The sequence below is a fragment of the Poecilia reticulata genome, linkage group LG5 (genome assembly GCF_000633615.1).
Source record: "Poecilia reticulata strain Guanapo linkage group LG5, Guppy_female_1.0+MT, whole genome shotgun sequence".
Classification (NCBI taxonomy): domain Eukaryota; kingdom Metazoa; phylum Chordata; class Actinopteri; order Cyprinodontiformes; family Poeciliidae; genus Poecilia; species Poecilia reticulata.
The window spans coordinates 14,721,491-14,740,236 of NC_024335.1; the positions used below are offsets into that span (position 1 = coordinate 14,721,491).

The following is an 18,746-nucleotide window of genomic DNA, read 5'->3' on the forward strand; positions in this document are numbered from 1 at the left end:
TAATTAATTGATTAGGGTGTGATGCCACACTTTTCCAATAATCCCCCTTTTCACAGTATTCTAATTTTCTGAGACAGTGAAATTTGAGTTTCCATTATCAGGAAGTCATAATCATCAAAGTACAAGATGATTCTATGTAATATGAACTTCACTTTCTGAGATGACTGGCATGAGATATTGCACTTTTATTCAATATTGTATTTTTCTCAGATGTACTTGWATTTTGAATGGCGTTAATTTACACCATTTATTGTTTTGTTTATCCCTTGATAGAGCAGTTTTGTGTAAAAAAGATGRAATTCCAACTCTATGATCCCCCAAAATGCAATTAATTTATTTATTTTTTTTATCATTTCTACTTAAACTGTCAGAAGAAATGGACAATAAGGCATTATATACAAACCATGACTAAGCTCGCAGGCTTTGTAATCAGCACATGCACAACCATAGYCATAACAGTTTATCTACAGGTTAATGGGAAATTAAAGCAAAAAGGAAATCAATTTACAACCCAAAATCAAATGTAAGTTTTCAAGCACCAGTCTAAAACACAGMATYTGCATGGCAACATCTTACAAGACGTTTTTACAAGAACATAGCTCTAGCCTTAATAAATGATTTTGTTTACACACACATACAAACTGTCATACTAACTTACTGTGTTATAAATTTAAACCCATAATAAATAACCATCATTCTGGTGACAAATCACAGACCATGTATGTCTAAATATAAGAAAAACTATGATTTAACATGATATGACATGAATTAACATCAATTTTAGTGGAAGTAAGCAGTTGTGTATTGCATAAAGTTTTCTTGGTCTAAAAATAGTATTGTTCAGAGGAATGATTTCTCCACATAGCAGTAAAAGCTTGAAGAATCTAAACATTTCATCTGTGTTGATTCTAACATTGAGTTCAWGAAACAGAAAGTCAGAATTTGCATTCAGTGCAACAATTGGGGCACAATTCCAAGAACTTGAGATGAAGTCAAAAAGAAGAAAAAAAAAAGTTGCTTTTCATGTTTTGCTTAATACTTGCAGTGCTAACCATGGTTCCCTGGGATTAGTTAAGCTTTGGTCCCTTTTTTTCTTCCACACAGTTTGATTGAAGCCCTTTTGACTTCATGTCTGCGTCCTTTTATGCACTATGCTTCAAACTCTTCACTCTTCCACACGCCTGCTGTTAATGTCTCTGCTGCGGTGCTCAGCGATATTGACTCCACATTAGTCCCAACAGGCTGGTTCACAAATGCACTCAGAAATTAAAGAGCACAGACGTTGGTAGCTGCTGCCCTCTAGAGGTAGTCCATCTCCAGTGCATGGCTCAAAGCCTCCAGATCTGCCCGACAAGACACCCTCCAGAACGGCATGTTYTTCTATTTATACAAACAAAACAGATTATTAGTATGTAAAATTATAGCAGATGTCTCATAGTAGTAAGTGATACTGCTGCAAATGCAGAGTAGTTGTTAAATATTAGGTAAGGTGTAGGGTAGGCCTTTGGACCAGTTGGAAACATGCTGTCTGTCTGATATCAATTCCTTATAACATTCTGACGTCTTAGTGTTAATATAAAAATCAGTCACAACAGCTTTGCAAATAGAGATTCTCATAGTGTACCAGATTTTATGAGGACCATTTTTCAGCAGTCAGCCATAAAACAACAGACTGGATTATATATACCTTTTTGGCTACGGTCTCCTCTTCGGCTCCGTCTCCTATTACCACGTAGACCGCTCTGCGACCAAACCTCTGAGATACACGCTCAAAGCAGCTCTCCTTTCCTTTAAAGAGGAAACATACATATATGTATCAAATAACAAAACTGAATCTTTGGATAAACCAAAACAAAAAAGAAACAAATTCAGACTTAAAATATAGACGGTGTTACATCAACACATCTGTCTTGTCTTAGGGCAGTGGTTCCCAGTCTCTTTTCCTGAGTGTTCTCCTTCCTGAGGGTGGTGGGGGACGGGGTGGGGCTCTTAGGAGAAATATGCTTTAGGATAATTTTTTTATGTCTTCAGAACTATGCTYCTTTTGAGAAGCAGGTTSTGTGTAAACGCAWTAAAACAAGGTCTAATTTCCTCTCAGATCATGTTACAAATTAACGCAAAAAGTTGCTTATGTGACGTAATTTTATAACTTTCAACTTTCCTTTCTGCAGTGTTTGACTCAGGATGCACTATCTGTCATTCACTATGATTCACTATTTGCTCTGTGCTCTCAACCATTATAACCAGATAGCTATGTCATCTCAGTGTGTTGTAAATTTTAATATGCTAACAGTCTTTTTGGCATCGAAGCGCAGGCACTCCCAGAGCTTTCCAGGACCCCACTTAGGGATGCTGCCTCCCCCCTATGTTGGGAATCACTGCCTTAGGACATTGTTCTGCTCCCAAAGGTTTTCCTCACCTGTCTTTGTTGCACTGTAAATGTTCTCTATTGGGAAGGCTGAGCCAAGACCATAGAGTAACACCTTSGAGAGAGCAGGGATAAGCTGGGTGGTGGTCACCAGCACATTCACACAGTTAGGCCTGGGGACAGAATGGTGGCAATATTATAAAATGTCACATTTAGCAGTGATTCCTTTCATATTGTAAGTTTTATACATCAAAAACATCCTCCATTGGTGGAGCAGGAAWGCCTAACCTGGAGTTGATTAGAGCCAGGGCTTTTAGTGCTTGAGTCAGCCACAGGTCAGTGAGGACTTCCATCTCTCTCCTCAGCTGTAACCATTCCTCTCGCTTGGGACTGCCCAGCAGACCTGAAAGACACGTCCAGTACAGCTTGAAACACATCTCCGTGAATATATATTATAAAGTTGGAGTAATTTTCCTTCCAGGCACTCAAAATTGAATTGTCAATGTAAAATGTTAGAAAAAGACTCAAGCAACAAAWGTTTTAGAAAAACAAGGTACATTGCTAAGCCTTCTGAAAAAGTTGAATGTGAATCTAATTACACATTTCATGTTATTAGTAATCTTTTTTTCATAGTGGGACTGCAAATCTTACTTAATATATTAAATTGTGTTGATCTTTTCCTTTTTAACGTGTTGGAAAATCAAACACCAGGTAATTTTGAAGGTAATTTATTTAACTACAACAGGTGCAAACAAATGCTCACAAATGTAAACAAAATGAGAGCATGACGGACCTCCAACATTATTTTTGTAAGTGTTGTAGATCTCCTTGACTCTGCGGTATCGGAAAGCCAGTTTCCTCATCCAGTCCACCCCTCCATGGACCCCTGACCCCAGGCACAAAGATCCTGCTCCTGCCGGGCTCTGGAAGCCATCCGACCCAAAGTTGTAAGTGCTGCAGATTTTCAATAAAGGAAACCGTCAGATCATCAAAAAAACAAACAACAAAAAACAATTTAAAAATACATTGTAGTTCACACAGTTCCACTTGTTTCACTTTTATCAGTTTGTTAAGGTGAGTCCCTTTGAAATACTTCCATTCATTAAGGTTTTGTCAGTTGTGGTGATTAAATACAGTAGTCATTCGTCAATTTTAAGGAAGTACACATTACAAAGAAACCRAATATCTGTCAGGGTGAAGAGGTTACCTTTAAAACTGAAACGAGACCATCAATGAACGTTTKTCAGAAAAAAATAATATATGTACTAAGTATTAAAATCATAAAATAAAAAAATGGCCTTATTTAATCAATAAAAAAAAATCTCATTGTTTTTCTGTGTGATTAAACTGAAATAACTTTTTTTTGTACAGTGCCTCAAGGCGACATTTGTTGGGAATTTGGCTATATAAATAAACTGAATTATTTTTGTTTAGTCTTTTTATCAAATTACTCACAAAAGTGCCCTGAAGTATTTACACATGTTTATGTTGTTTAAAGTAAGAGATATTTTGATGAGATTTTAAAGCGTTGGATATCATGTGACATACTATACTGCTAAGGAAGTACAACAAAAAAAGTCATGGACAAGCTTGCAAATTTGAATACACATATTTACACACATCCCATTCCTCGCTTCATCTCCTTTGTTGTTTTTTTCACCTGGTGTATTAAAATTTAGAGAGCAAATCTGGTTCACAAGCCACAAAGAAGTTGGCAGTGTCCCACATCGAATCTCTTCAGGAACACAAAAGAAATTTTACCTCAGGTCCTGTCCATTGTCATCTGATGCCACGTCATCAATATGAACCTGGTCACATTCCTGGGAAATGACAACGAGAGCAGACATGTCAGGAGATCCATTTCAGAGTGTGAMACGTCAAAGTTAAACTGATGTTATTGTGGCAAAATGATGGTGTATCTTTGTAGTAATCTAAAGGAAACTAAGCACAAACATTTAAACAGACATTAAAATCCATAGTACAACCAATCAGTGTAGGTGTTAAAACCAGTCCATTACTTTTCACTTTTAGCAAAAATGCCTTCATCACTATGAGAAAAAATWAAAAACAAACCCGGCACAACAAATATCATATAACAAAGGCATATGAGTGCAAACGTCTGCAAAAAAGGAGTTTTTATGATTCTGTCCTGAGTCCAACTTAAAAGATCACAAAACCATCTTTCATATTGTGAAACTCTGCATACCTTGATTTTTCTGAAAGCTACACAATATACAGAATCCATGAATAGGTTGTTATGAGATGACCCAGGACAGAAAGGCTCTCCTATCACATTTCAGTCACCCAGACAGAGACACTACCTCATCCTCCTTACATTATTGCAGTTCTTGGTTCTCACTGGCTAGTCGCCACATCCCACTCAGGTGGCTTCATCAGAAAAGTGACTGGTAACCATTAAATGTAAATGACCACTTCAGTTCTGAATATGAACTAAGACTTAGAGAAAAAAATAAAATCTTAGTTCTGGATTAAAAGGACAATAGTAGCCRTAGCTACTATTGTAAACCTAGTACAAAAAAATAACCATTTTCTGTTTTGGGCTTAAGACTTGTCTTTGTTTTTCAGGATTACTATAATCATTATAGTTAGTTGGTTTTTTGTTTGTCTTCTATAATTTCTAGTCACAAATAMATTCATACCTTTTTAGTAGATGTTGATGTAGCCTGAATAATGTTGTACTTTTCAAAATTTTATTTGTGAAAAACTATGAGCTACCCTGAGCTAGTCTATTAAATCAAATTTTAAATAGAATACAATAAAGTGCATGAGATGTCAAAATGATAAAATATTTAAAGTTTCTGAATACTATCGGGAAGATATTTTACCAATTTCTAATTCATAACAGAAATTCAGATTTTTATTGACATTCTTTATCAAACARTGAACTATACAMATGTGACACCTGCGGCACCTTTGACACAAGTAAGTATATAATTGGATAATTGCCCCACTTGACAGCAGGAGCTGCTAGCCAGCTCCAAAGTACTGCTCAGGAGATTTACTCAGCCCCAACTACAAAAGAAGGAATGAAAACTGGGTYTGGAAATGGCTTTGCTGGCTCCTTTCACTCCTCCACATTGCTTCTCCTCGTTTGACTAATTTTCCTCTTGGATGCCCAGACACACACCTGTAATTATGACGCAAAGTGTTCTTGTTCCCTTTGTCTGAGTCCCTCTTTAATCTTTTCCCTTTTGACAGAACAAGGGAGAGGAATGTGATGAAAAACACATGTAGTGTTGAGTCTTTAGCATGTCCTAAAACACCGTTTTTTATTTTGTTTGAGTCATTGCTTTTTAGAAGCTGCGTTAATGCCTAGTTGCTTATATTAAATTAGTTGAACTTTAAGTAGATTTATTAGGTGTTTCTGGCTTTTTTCTAGCGCACTGGAACATTTTTGACAGTTAAAAAACTGTGAGATCTGCAGTACACTGAACCTAATTTGAGGGTGGATCAGAAAGATTTTTGACTCAAGAAGGGCGGACGATTGCTGCTTAGTTGACTTCGGATGAGAAAAAAAACTGCAACTTTCTCAGTTTAGGCTTGTTCTTCATCTGTTTCTGATTTGCTTAAATTTTAGAACTCACCTCYAGGTCATTGAAAAAGAGTCTTGAGTCAGCTAGATTGAAGATCATTTCTTCCATCCACAAACCCAGAGACACTGCCTTTGATGAGTCCTGTTCAACAGACAAAAGGGGGAAAATTAATACTCCTGATATATAATCCTTCTATAAATCTTAGCATAATCTCATTGACAAAACAGAAATCTCTTTCTTAAACCAAAATGATACTTTTGTGTCACAATACATAGCATATGTTACCTAAAAGAAATGTCTCATGGTGAGCTTTATTTATTATGTATTTATGTCTTGTGATATGTTTTGTAAAGAAAAAAGAAATTGGGATTTGGAAACTACAAACAGGCTTTGACCTTCTTTACAAAGATAATAACAAAATAAGGATTTCAAATAAGCAGTTTACAAACTTATAAATTATGTAAATAAGGTGAAAAAAAATCATAACTTGACTGTGAGATTGTGTGTCTAAGATATGTAAATAAACGTTCGGTTAAACTGAATTAGCAAACAGCATTACTCCCGCCACCATGTCAGTGCAGCTGCCTGTCTGTCTCTATTAACTTCCTGCTCATCAACTACACTGACAAACAGGTTTCAGGGGGAAAGAAGAGAGAATATTTCACTGTCAGTCATACCGCCTGCCAAACTTTTTCATTACTGTTGATTTTCCGCATGAGTTTTGTCTGTCAGACAGACAGTTTGTTTTCTCTCGTCTCTACTGGAATGCTTTCTCTGTCCACTAAAGAGTTTTAATCTACTAAGTAAACATCAGATTAAAAGTTGCAAAACAAGAAAAAGGTGTTGGTTCTGACTTTTCTTTGAAAATCTATGTAACTGAAAATAGAACATTTTTTACAGGCATAAACAGGGATTTTTCTAGTCTTGCCCACAGTAGGTACAACTCTACTGTAATGACAAAGGCAAAATGTAAATGTGCCTTTGTCATTAGATTAAAGAGTTTTAATCTACTAAGTAAACATCAGATTAAAAGTTGCAAAACAAGAAAAAGGTGTTGGTTCTGACTTTTCTTTGAAAATCTATGTAACTGAAAATAGAACATTTTTTACAGGCATAAACAGGGATTTTTCTAGTCTTGCCCACAGTAGGTACAACTCTACTGTAATGACAAAGGCAAAATGTAAATGTAGAGTGAGGTAAAAATAACCATTAGATGAGTCTTGTTTTATCAATGCAATGTATTTCTAATGAGGTATTAGAACTGCCTGYAACAATCCATGTCATACACACATAGAAAAAGTCCATAAATCAAGAAATGCATCACAAAGTGGATTGACAAAGAGAGTAAGTGCTGAACACTCAAAAATAAAAAGTAATGAAAGGCATGAAAAGACAAGGAAATTGCTGGAATTTCTCGGTACTGAGACGACAATCCTGKCCCCTATCACTGCCATTTAACATAAACTAGTTAAGCCCCAGTTGTTAAACCRTAAAGATTCTTACCAGGTTATCACTCAACATATTTTAGATATAAACTTCTAAAAGGTCTGGTGGTTACTATTTGGCAACAAGCCAAATATTTAAAAAACTTCCATTCATCATAAACCAGCTACAAACAGGTGCTCCTCACAAGATGACTTACTTACAGACATCAAAACTATAAWGAGAAGAGTTGTTCAAGAGCCAAGAATGACTTTCAGTGAGACTAAGACCTAGAAAAACAGGTCGAGCTTTCCCGATGAAACAATAAGTAATTCAGTTGACTGCCGTGACCTTTACGCCTGTTAACTGCACAAGACTTTGTTGCAAAAAAAAAAAAAAGCATGTAGAAGCTTGATTAAAGTTTGCTGAGGAACATTTGGAAAAGCCACTTTGGAGGAGGAATTGTGCTGCACTTCAAAACTGCCATATCCACAATGAAGTTTGCTGGTTTGAGTGCCGTAGTGTAGGGCTGTTTCACAGCACAGTAGACAGATAGGCCTTGTAAAATTGAAGGATGCATTCAGAGGTGACCAGATACTTTTTGAATCAGAAACTGAAGATGAAACAAGATATGCAAATTCACATTTGCTGAGAAAGTAGACAGATTTGCCACTTATATCCCCCGCTATATCAAAGAAAGTAAAAACAATAAAAAAGTGGATCTAATGTAGAGCAGTTAAGATCACATCTGTTTACTTTGTCATATGATAAAACAGCTTCAAAAATGTTGGAACATCTGCCCTCTCATCCACCATCCTCATTTTGTTTGCTTTCCATACTGATAAAAATAAAAAGCCTGGGTGTGACACAACACCAACTTCAGTTATTAGATTAATAAGCAAACAATTAATCCCCTATCCACAGAATCATATAAATCATAATCCAGAATCTGTCAGCTTGGATGTGCTGTAATTCTATACTGCAAAAGCAGGTGTGTTAAGTTATGTGTGCCACATTGTTTTACTGGCAGCCCTGGTAGCAGAACAAGCCAGAAGGGAGAAGTGTCAGCCAAAGGTAAGCATCTCATTAAAGTATTTAGAGTGACAAGCCGGGGCTTTTTTCTGGTTTACAATTACAAGCCACAAGTAGGGTAAAAGATGACACAAATAGGACAATTACAACACATCCCCCTCAGAAATGAGTGCAATATAGAACAAGAGGGTGAACAAAAGTTCAACAGGATCAATATTGAGACAGAGGAAGTTTTAGAAGAGGAAGAGGTCAAATGTTTAACAAAGGTGTTTTTATGTTTATTATGAGAATTAAAATCATAATCTATGATAGTCTAATTCTTCAAACGGTCTGCTACCCAAAGTCAGAATTGTTTGTTTTTTTTTCATTTAGCATTATTATCRTCATCATATCTTTACTCCAGACATAAAAAAGGTCCATAGTAAAAAAGATAAAACAAACAAAATAAGAAAAAGATACAAATAAACAAATAAATAAAATTATACTCATAAAACAAGGATAGATACAAAAATCCYCTCACTTCTCACCTTAACTCTTATGCAAGTAGTTTGCCGATATGAAAGACAGCTGGGAGACTTGAATTCACATAGTGGAGGACAGGACGGGGTGTTGTATGATGAATGAGATAATAGATGAGATGATATTAAAGGTTCTCCAGTAACATTTGGCTCAACAAAAACTGCTGAAAACAGGCATCTTTCAGCCTGCCTCCCACGTATTTCCAAGAACAGGTCCCAGTTTTACCTTGAAAACCAACCATTTRTTCTCAAAATCTATTCACACTTATTCAGTCAGTGAAGTTATGAATAAGCAGAAACTGTATAAACTGAGCAAAATGAATTAAGCATGAGATTGCTGTAAGATTAGAATGAATTTTGTGTTAATTATCGTTTTACAAGGTTTTAAGAAGCCTCAGAGAACTGGACTGTTTTCTCTGCTGTCACTCATTTAATTCCTCCGCTGCATGTCTGAGTTTTGATGTCAGAATCTGTCCAACCGAGCTCCCCTGGATCCAGCAGTGGGGTGTTTGTGTGGTGGGAGGAATTTTTGGCACATGAGTCACATTTCAACACATCCGCAARGCCCAACTAGCACTTTGCTTCTTCCTCACTCTGCCTCTCCAGACCCTTGCCGGGGCAGAGCAGAAAAGAAAAAGAAACATCGGCACACAAGGCCTGCCAGGGAGCTTAAATGATCTGCAACGCTGCTCTCAAACTCCCATCAGCCTTGTGTCAACCCGCAGGGGGACCGTGAGAATTCAAAACATGGCGCCTTTGCCAAAAACAAGAAATGCACCACTGTCCGCCYCTTGTCAGCTGCCGGTCTCTTATGTAAAGGTCCTGCTGGCTGTCAATCACGCCGCGGGCTGTCAGGGTAGCCAAACAACCTCGCTGCATTATGAAAAGAAACAAGAGGGCAGAAGGCATAACATGGCCAGCGTGTGAAAATGTTCAGARATGAGACCTGAAGGTTATGGACTTCAACCTTTGTTCAAATAAGCAGGTGAATAGAGAGACAAAGGGAGTATTTTGCAAAGTAGAACTCTGTGTTTACCGTGAAGAGTCTAAGCAAACAAACTGTCTGCTTGCTATAATCGCCTACTGTGGGGCTGGGATTTGTCACAGAGCATGACTCTTATGCTAAATGACAAAGTGAAGGGTAGTCCTACCTTGCCAAACCGTGAGGAGAAGGTTCCAGTGAGGAGCGAATGGAAAATGATGATGGTTTCATCCAGATCCCAGATAAACACACGCTGCAGTGAAATAATAGATATGTTAGCTGCATGACAGTTTGTGTGTTCACGAAAGGGAGAAAGATAAATATTGTTTTTGAGAAATGCCAATAGTTTTGCTGTGCGAGAGGGTGTTTACCTCTATATCAGAGTCAAGAGGGGGAGCGGGTTCAATAACTCTTTTTCTTCCTCTCAACTTGCTGTCGGTTCCCCTCCGTCCTGGGATTCCCTCTTCTTTACCCGGGGTTGGCGGACTGGGTGGTGGATTGTAATCTGCTAAATGAAAATAACCTTAAAATCTATARGACTTTTTACACTTATTCCATATTTTTTCTAACKGTTAGACKCTAATTAGTAGCCACATAAATAGTATTTGTTTTTASGTATTGCAATTTTAACTGTTAGTAATTTTTRCAGCAATTTTTTTAAAGACTATAGAGTGACATGACGATCTATCCAGAAAATGTTTTCTGAMATTTTCCATCATGATATAGCCACAAACTATAATGTATTTTATTGGTATATTATGTTAGAGCAACACCACATAATATACATAAAAATGAATCCTCCTTAGTCCGTGAATAATAATTGGCATAYATCTGGGACAGATTTATGTTACTGTCCCAGAGAAAAAGATTCCCCAAAACTAACATGAATTACTTGCTTTTTCACATGCAAAATCAGGATATCCTGCAATTATACTTATATTCCATTTCATATGGCAAGGACTTTTTTGATTTTTCAAGAGCAATTTACAACTCACACAAAAAATTAAGTACATTTTGTGCTTCTAACCATCTCTGTGCTGATGGTATACACATTTATTACTCAGTTAAGTACAACAATTAAACTATCATCTCTATTTAAATGAATAACCAACATTAAACACAGTGGTACAAAAAGAACATTTGTAGACTCCTGCACAGTGCCAACCTGCAATCAAACAACACATCGGTGCATTGAGCTGAACTGTTCAGCATGGCCTCTGAAATATTTCAATTAGTTCTGACTCTGCTTGAAATCAACATGTTTTTCTTGTTTTGACTGATTTTGGTTTAATTGGATGATTCATTTTTAAAGTCAGTTATCCTTTATTGCAGAGTTTCATGTTAAATAACTATGCTTTTTGGCTAAATTAAGGATGTTTTTGATGTGCCTTTATGTTTTCAAGTTGGCATTTTTCTGAAGCAATTGGTGGATCTTACCATTGACAAGTGTAATATYAATGTTTTTTTTTGTTGGTCTGAAAAACTAGTTCACAGAAGAATAAATCAAGAAAGCAAAAAGAAGTWAAGATTTATATMTTGAGAAGAAAATGACTCTTTACCTGTATGTGACTCTGGGCTGTGATTGGGCATCATAACCGGGTGCTCTGGGTGCTGATAGGCTAAAGGAGCTGTGATTGATGCAGGACTGATGTTGCTGCTGGTTATGTAGGGACTGTTGTAGTGATGTGAATTATAATAGGGAGAGTACTGGCTCTGACTGTAGCTGGAATATGCAGAAAATTCCTGACAATGGAAACAARAATTTTAATCGGTTGCATCAGGTTGTTAAAAAAAGGGTAAATGTTAACAATTAGTAGGTCAATAATTATTACTAAGACTATTATGTCTTCAGTAGCACAGGAACTTCTTTAAATATAAACTTTCTTAAGGTAAATTACTCACTTGTTGGGTTGGGTTGAATGGGGTTGAACTTGAGATTGCATGAGTACCTTGAAAAATTCCAGAWGAAATACCAGCACCTAARAAGAAAGTAAATGATATGAAATGGAAAAAGTGAAAGMTTCTGTTAATMTGACACAATTATAAACATAAAAAAGTATGGGTGATGCACTGGTAGTGTTTATTTGCTTTCCGTCTTATGTAGGCAAAAAAGGCTGTGCTGTTACTGCCCTGCATCTGATCTGTGTAGCTGTGTGCAGGAGGAAGTAGCTCTTGTTCTTTCCTTGGTGACAGCTCAGAGCTGCAGGAGCTTAGTCTGGGATTTATGACTGACATGGCAATACAGGTGGGAAAGTCTACAGCTCCTGCGCTTCTTACTGCTGTGGGAATTTTCAAATAAGATCAAGCTAAGACAGGAATGCCTTCCTCCAAGCAATCTCCCCTCACCTCCAACATCCTGTTGAGTCTATATGTACTGTTTGTCAGGTTATTAACTTTTCTTATCTCCAGCCAACACCCTGTACAACATCTTTACCTTTATTTTTTTTACCCAGTCTTTTTAGCATGTGGCTGACTGTTCCAAACTTGAATCGAAACTAATTTGAATAAATACTGGAAATGGGCCACTTTGAAACACATGAGCTATTGAACACAAAACAGGTAGAAAAGAGCACTGTGTTGGGCATGTCATATGATGCAAACAAACTTCCCCGAAGATTCAAATCTGACCAAAAGTTCAAAAGGTTGGCCTAATAGTATTTATTCAAAAAGTACCTTTGTATGAGTGCAATTTCTCACAGAGGTTCAAGTTCAATGACTAGTAACTACTATACTGAATACTGCCTTATTAGTAATACATATAAGCACCACCAAATTTCAAGATATGATAATCTTGAAATTTAGACTTGCAGGTAATTAGTCTGAAAACAAAAAGTTGGAAATAAACTGAACACATATCTTCCAATGACATTTAGTTAAGTCATGCAATGTAAATTGCATCAGTCCAGACTGAGGCATTTCAAAAAACAGCAGGAATGTGAAACTCATCCAGATGTTTGAAAAAGTTCTCAAAGGGGCAATATCAATCAAGTAGCAATGTTAACTTCAGTTGTAATGAAAATCTCGTAAACRTCAAAAATAACTGAAAAGAAATTTGAATTTGCATTGTGGCCATATCTTACGCCTTGAAATTAGCCTCTGTCTCTTTAAGAAGTTCAGATCCTTTCTGACGCAATCCTCAGCACATCTTCACAATAATGCTTCTCCATAATGCCATTCTTAGGAGTATTGGACTGAGAAATAGTTTATATGATAAGTTTAAAGAGCCCAGCATGGACAGCCGAAGTCAAACAGTCAAAGAGTGGTTGTATGGTTGCGGGACATTTGTTTTCACACACACCCTTCCAAGGGGTACAAGACACACTGTAGCATACATCACAAAGTTTTGCCACATGCTAAAAATTAGCCTCAATGGTAAGTTTAGCTAAGGTATAGTCAATAGCATCTGGATAATCAAGAGCACTTTGACTAACATGGACTTATACCACTCAGTATGGTAAAATTCGTGTATAAGCTAAAATTAGCCGAAATGCTAATGTTAGCCTAAATGCTGTCAGTGGCATGTGGGGTATCACTAGCATGTTGTCTTACATTGACTTACTCCATTCCGTATACTAAACATGGCTAATCAATAAGAACAATATCTAAAAGCTTTTTTTAGGGAAAAGGCWAATGCTAACTAGTGAGGGGCAGTGAAATGTTATGTGCTAATGTTAATGCACTGCCTTGCGCAGCCCAATAAAAATGTTGGGTTTACTTGTGAGCTGGGGTCTGTAATTAAAGTTAATTAGTGGGGACAGATCGAGATTGGACACTACGTCTACATGTCAGGTTGTATGTTTTAGGCCTTATCTAAACTCTAGAGTATAGTAAACAGCACAGTGGATCTTCAGATCCTCTTTGACCAAAACTGAAGATATTTACTCAGCCTGCCTGTTCAAGCGGTCAAAGAGCAATTTAAAAGACCCTTCACACCCAGCATGCTGCCAGGGTACACAAGACACATACGAACTGGCTCAGACATTATAACATATTATTTTAGAACCAKCAGGAATTAGTTGCTTTTCTGTTTTTTTTTTAATCAAGTTTTATTTCTATAGATTAAAGTTTTTGTATAAGTAGAGTGCATTGTCAAACTGTGGTCAATTTATTCAAGGTTATCATAACATAAAAGCCTTTTAGGTCATGATTCATTACAGCTTTCTCTTGACTGTTATATGTTACCCAAGCCAAAAAGATGAGAAAAGAGACATTATGACTCAGGGGCAGAAATCTTCCCAGACAACACAACAGTCCCTTAAACTGACAACAAGAAAAATAGAGGGGGTCTCTCCAGTAAACACAGAAAAGCCTGCATTTGGTTTAGTTGTGTACACTGTATACAATAAGCTTTTGGAAGGATTTTGGGTGTGTGTGTGCGCGCGCTATCTTTGTGTGTTGTTGTGTATTGTGTGCAGTATAATGGATGATGAAAACGTTCTAATTACATCAACTATTTGAATGTTGTGGAAATCTATTACCCTTTGAAGTTCACAGTAAATGATTTATACATAAGAATATTCAAACAAATTTATTTTGTTTAGGAACATTGTCCCTCAAAGTCCAATTACACTGTTAAAATTTTCTTTGTTGGTCTAACTGCCGTGCTGTAACAAAGCTGTGCAGTTTGTCAAAGGGTTCCTTCAAAAGCCTGTTTACACAAACATTTACATTCTTCTGTAATGTTTCACATCTGAATATTCCTTAAAAGAGAAAGTACAATAATACAAAAATCATGGATTGTCTTCAAAGGAATAAAAAATAGCGGTTCAGGAGTTAGATCATGTCTGGAGAAWGATTACGTGTCATTCATATTTAATGGCAAATAGTTTWAAACTTAACTCTTTAAAAGATCACATTTTAACACACAGCTTTACGTCCCTAAAGAGTAAACAATGTTGTGAAGACAAGGAAGATAATCACTCACTGATGGAAGTGGGAGTTATATTAAAGCTTAGAGAAAAAGACGAACGAGGAAAAATGAAGAAAAAGCAGTATTGAAAGTAATTTAAAACCAATGTGATACTTACTGACTTGGATCTTTAGAAATATTTACATTTTCATAGTTACATGAGCTGGATATCGCATAAACTAACTTCAATTTATTATTAAAAGTGTGAGAAGAAGGTTATTTATATAGACAAGAATTTTGGTTGCTGGAAAAAAACATTTAGCTTTGTTGTCAGCTTTTCCTTCARCAACTGATAAAACCAAAAATTTAATTCTTAAGAGCAACAAGAGGTTTGTATTTTAATAAATATTCTGACATTGCCATTGAGTCATTTATTTGAATTTACATTATAAGAGGAGCTTTGATTATGATCAACATTAATTAATAGTATAAAAAAATGCTTAAGAACATAATATGTAAGAAGAACTGCAGAACACGTTAACTAAAATAATTGTCTGCTTAATCATCTGTGGATAAATATTATTAGGCAACACAAAACTCAATTAATTTTTGGCCTTACTTTGTATCCACTGACTCGAGGGTCAGCAGAAACCACCTGGTGTTACCGCTGGTGATGATCCGCAATATTCACAATATGGATTTTTTTYATGACACTTATGTTTAAAATTAGTTTTATCTGAATAACTTTAAATACATATCAAAGTTTCTCTTAAATGAATAATCTTATTTTAAATTTTCAAAAATTCTTTGACAATATTTGAAATAATCCATAATTTGATGCAACTTAAATAATGTTAACTTGTTTGAAACTTTGGTACTAAGGGAAACCCTGGTTAAGAAGTATTATTTTGGCTACAGCAACGAATTACTCTAAAGAAAGTGTTAAAGTTTCATTAGACGTCTAACATGACATAGTTTTCATGTTACCCCAACCCTGATTGGTTCATGTCTCCTCTCGAAGATCCTTCACAATGCACATCGGGATCCAARCAGAAGATTTTCCCAACTAGATCAAAGAGGGCTTTATAACCTTTGAGGATTTGGTTGGAGTAAACAAGTTTTGTTTGCATCATACGATAAGCCACTTTTGTCTGTTTTTGTGTAAAACTATGCAAGACTCCACTTTTCCTCAAACRATTTTGAAGCATCACCAAATAACTTCTAAAAGATCATCATCACTAAACAAAGCCTAMAATATCCATGTTTGGATATCTGGAATTTACAGTGACAGTTTTAAACATTAYGAGGTGATGCAGAAAAACGTAAAAAGATAATCTGTTTTTGGTACTTTAATATTTGTTCTTGCCTTTGTCTCTTCCATACAATGGGAACAGCTTGTRTAGCGCCTGTAGCACTAGACCAGCTCACCCCTCCGTAAAATGCCCCTTAACCTCTCCCCTGTCACACACAAGGTCAATTTCATGCTGGTTTCAAAGCCATAAAGTCGCACTGAGCAAGTCATGCTTTGGGCGCCGGGCGACTGAGGAATGTGTACAGCACAGTCGCTTGCACTCAATCACAGACGCACACTGACATGCAGGGAGCTGCACACCCTCCCAGGGCTGAAACATCTTTATCTAAGTACCTTTATCAGAAAGCACTTCTGCCCAGCTTTTGTTGTGCCATAAATATTGTGGTTTTTTTCCCCATCTGTCTGCTTTGTTTCTTTGCTTTTGTGTGCACATAATATTCGGTCCTTCTTCCGTCAGAAAAACAGAAACAAACGRTTGCATGCTGTGTTGTTGGTCTGAGTGGAGAAAGGGGGCCTGACCCCTAGAAAAGAGGAGGGGTGAATAGACTTTTGACGCCAGAAGCCCAGACCGCAGCTAATAGAGAACAGGTGTGGTGGTGAAGAAAAAAGAAGAGAGGAGAGGAGATAGAAGGAGGACTACAGCAGCTATGGATGCTCCTGTAGTTAAATCAAATATGAGTTAGAAAGGCTATGCCAACAAGTGCATCAGAGGGCCCTCACATGCAGTGAATGTATTGTTTTAAACTGACCATGTGTGTGTGAGTAGCTGTAGAGGCTTTGGCTCGGAGGGGTGCCGCTGAAGTTTGAGTAGCCCAGGAGTCCTGTTTGTCCCGGAGAGTGACTCAAACCATCCTCTGTTTTTATGTCTAAAATAAAAACAACACAACATTTATGATATATTCAACATAAAACATATGGGCATCCACTACGGTAAAATACGAGATTAATCTACTGATCTCTGCTATTTAACTATGACCAAACAATTCCACCATTTGCTTTTGGAAGCTCAAACTATGACTAGTTATCTGGATGTGCAAAATCTAGACAGCAAATTAGCCATGGTTTTTGCTTTTGTAAGTCAATAAAAAATTATGTGATCATTTCTTGAATTAGACAATATTTTCACAAGGCAATAAACATGCTTTACTGTTTAGCACTAGAAGGCACAAGCTGTACTGCGACTCTCTGTGGGATTAAACACGGAAAACCAGTGTCTAAACTTAGGCTGTGTCCTGCAACCAAATGCAATCAAATTAGCAAAAATACCAGAAATGGCATKACAGAATGTAAAATAAAATAAAAATCTTTTTATAGTTTGGACTTTATATTTTGTCAGTTTTRTGGTCATAATAAAAACGTGTCAGGAACCTCAAAGACTTTATGTTTGATATATGTTTTTATAGATGCAACATGTTTTATGATACAACAACTAACATGGCCCAGGAAATCTGAAATGTCAGAATGCCAACAAGATGCCACCGGAACATCATAAAGGATCACCCATTTTGTACAGCTGAGTTCAACTTCACCAAGGCCTGATTACCTCCAGACATGCAGAATTAAAGCGTTACTTAAATAGAACTTTCCTGACAACATGAAGTATCCTAAAATATWWWAAAAAAAAACACACTATGACCCCTTTCTACTGAAATTCAAAAACAGATTAAGTTACATACCTTATTTTAGAAAGAGTTAAAAAGCAATTTCAAAGCATTTGGGACTCTAGTGATCCAGAGTGAAACATTATCCACAAATTGATAAAAAAAAAACAAAAAAAAAACATCCCACCCAGGAGTGAGTGATTTACCAAAATTACTCTTAAAAGCACATCCGTGATTCATCCAAGAGGTGATAAATAATGTCAGATTAACATCTAAAGAACTAAAAACCACAGTTGAGGTCAGCATTTATGATACTGCAGTTAGAATCAAGGTGGAAACCACAACTGAACAAAAACAACAGAAATGTCTGTTCAAAGTTCTCCAAAATAAAAGCAACACATTTTTGGGGAAAATATTCTGAGGACTGATGAAACAATAGTGGACATTTCCAGAAGATACTGAATTGACCTACCATTCAGTCTTTTATTAAAGTTAGCTCACAGAGCTAACTTTTTACAGGAATAACACATTTTTCAAACATAGTACTGAGTTTGTTTGTACTCACTGTAAGAGGGCATGCTGTAGCCTTGTGTGTGGTGTGTATAAGCTGTGTATGGCACTGCGGGTTGAAGGGCAGAGCTGTACTGAGTCTGTCCGTATGCAGCCATGGCTTTGATCCTACAAGACAGAAGGCATAAAATAAGGTTGTTACAGCAAAACATTTGTTCTTTTATTGGAAATTTTATTGTGGAGTGAAGAACTKTTTTCAGTCAGAGAACAACAGACGAAAATCTGAGTCGTTGCTTACCTCTAACTTTAACAAGCTTCTAAAAAGCACAAATACAGTTGGACTTGTCTCACAATCAAAATTCTAAATTATTATTATTATTTTTATTTTAATCTTCTACGCAAATGCAAGAAGACATGATGCACTGCATCATAAATCTATTTAAATKTAGTGCCAAATGTCACAACGAACTTAGGTACCAAAGGTAAGGTAAGGTAATTTTATTTATATAGCATTTTTTCAGCAACAAGGCAATTCAAAGTGCAAAGCTCTGAATATGAAGCCGTCAATGAGAAGAGCTGTAAATTAAGAAACATGGTC

The 18,746-nt window shown here is 36.5% G+C and overlaps 1 protein-coding gene across 2 annotated transcripts; it reads right to left on the reverse strand.

Annotated features, from left to right (window-relative positions):
* Positions 1-323: 323 nt before the first annotated feature.
* Positions 324-18,312, reverse strand: eya2 (EYA transcriptional coactivator and phosphatase 2). 2 transcript variants are annotated; one of them, XM_008409232.1, is made up of 13 exons: positions 18,204-18,312; positions 16,787-16,903; positions 11,779-11,855; positions 11,436-11,619; positions 10,248-10,381; positions 10,046-10,129; positions 5,974-6,063; positions 4,130-4,188; positions 3,162-3,322; positions 2,657-2,771; positions 2,420-2,541; positions 1,688-1,788; positions 324-1,380 (listed from the first exon to the last, which is right to left on the reverse strand). In XM_008409232.1, the coding sequence occupies exons 1-13, from the start codon at positions 18,304-18,306 to the stop codon at positions 1,300-1,302; spliced, it is 1,428 nt and encodes a 475-aa protein (XP_008407454.1). In that variant the 5' UTR covers positions 18,307-18,312; the 3' UTR covers positions 324-1,299. The 2 variants fall into 2 exon arrangements, with proteins under 2 accessions (XP_008407454.1, XP_008407453.1); XM_008409231.1 differs by having other exon boundaries at positions 10,248-10,384.
* Between the last annotated feature and the right edge of the window lie 434 nt (positions 18,313-18,746).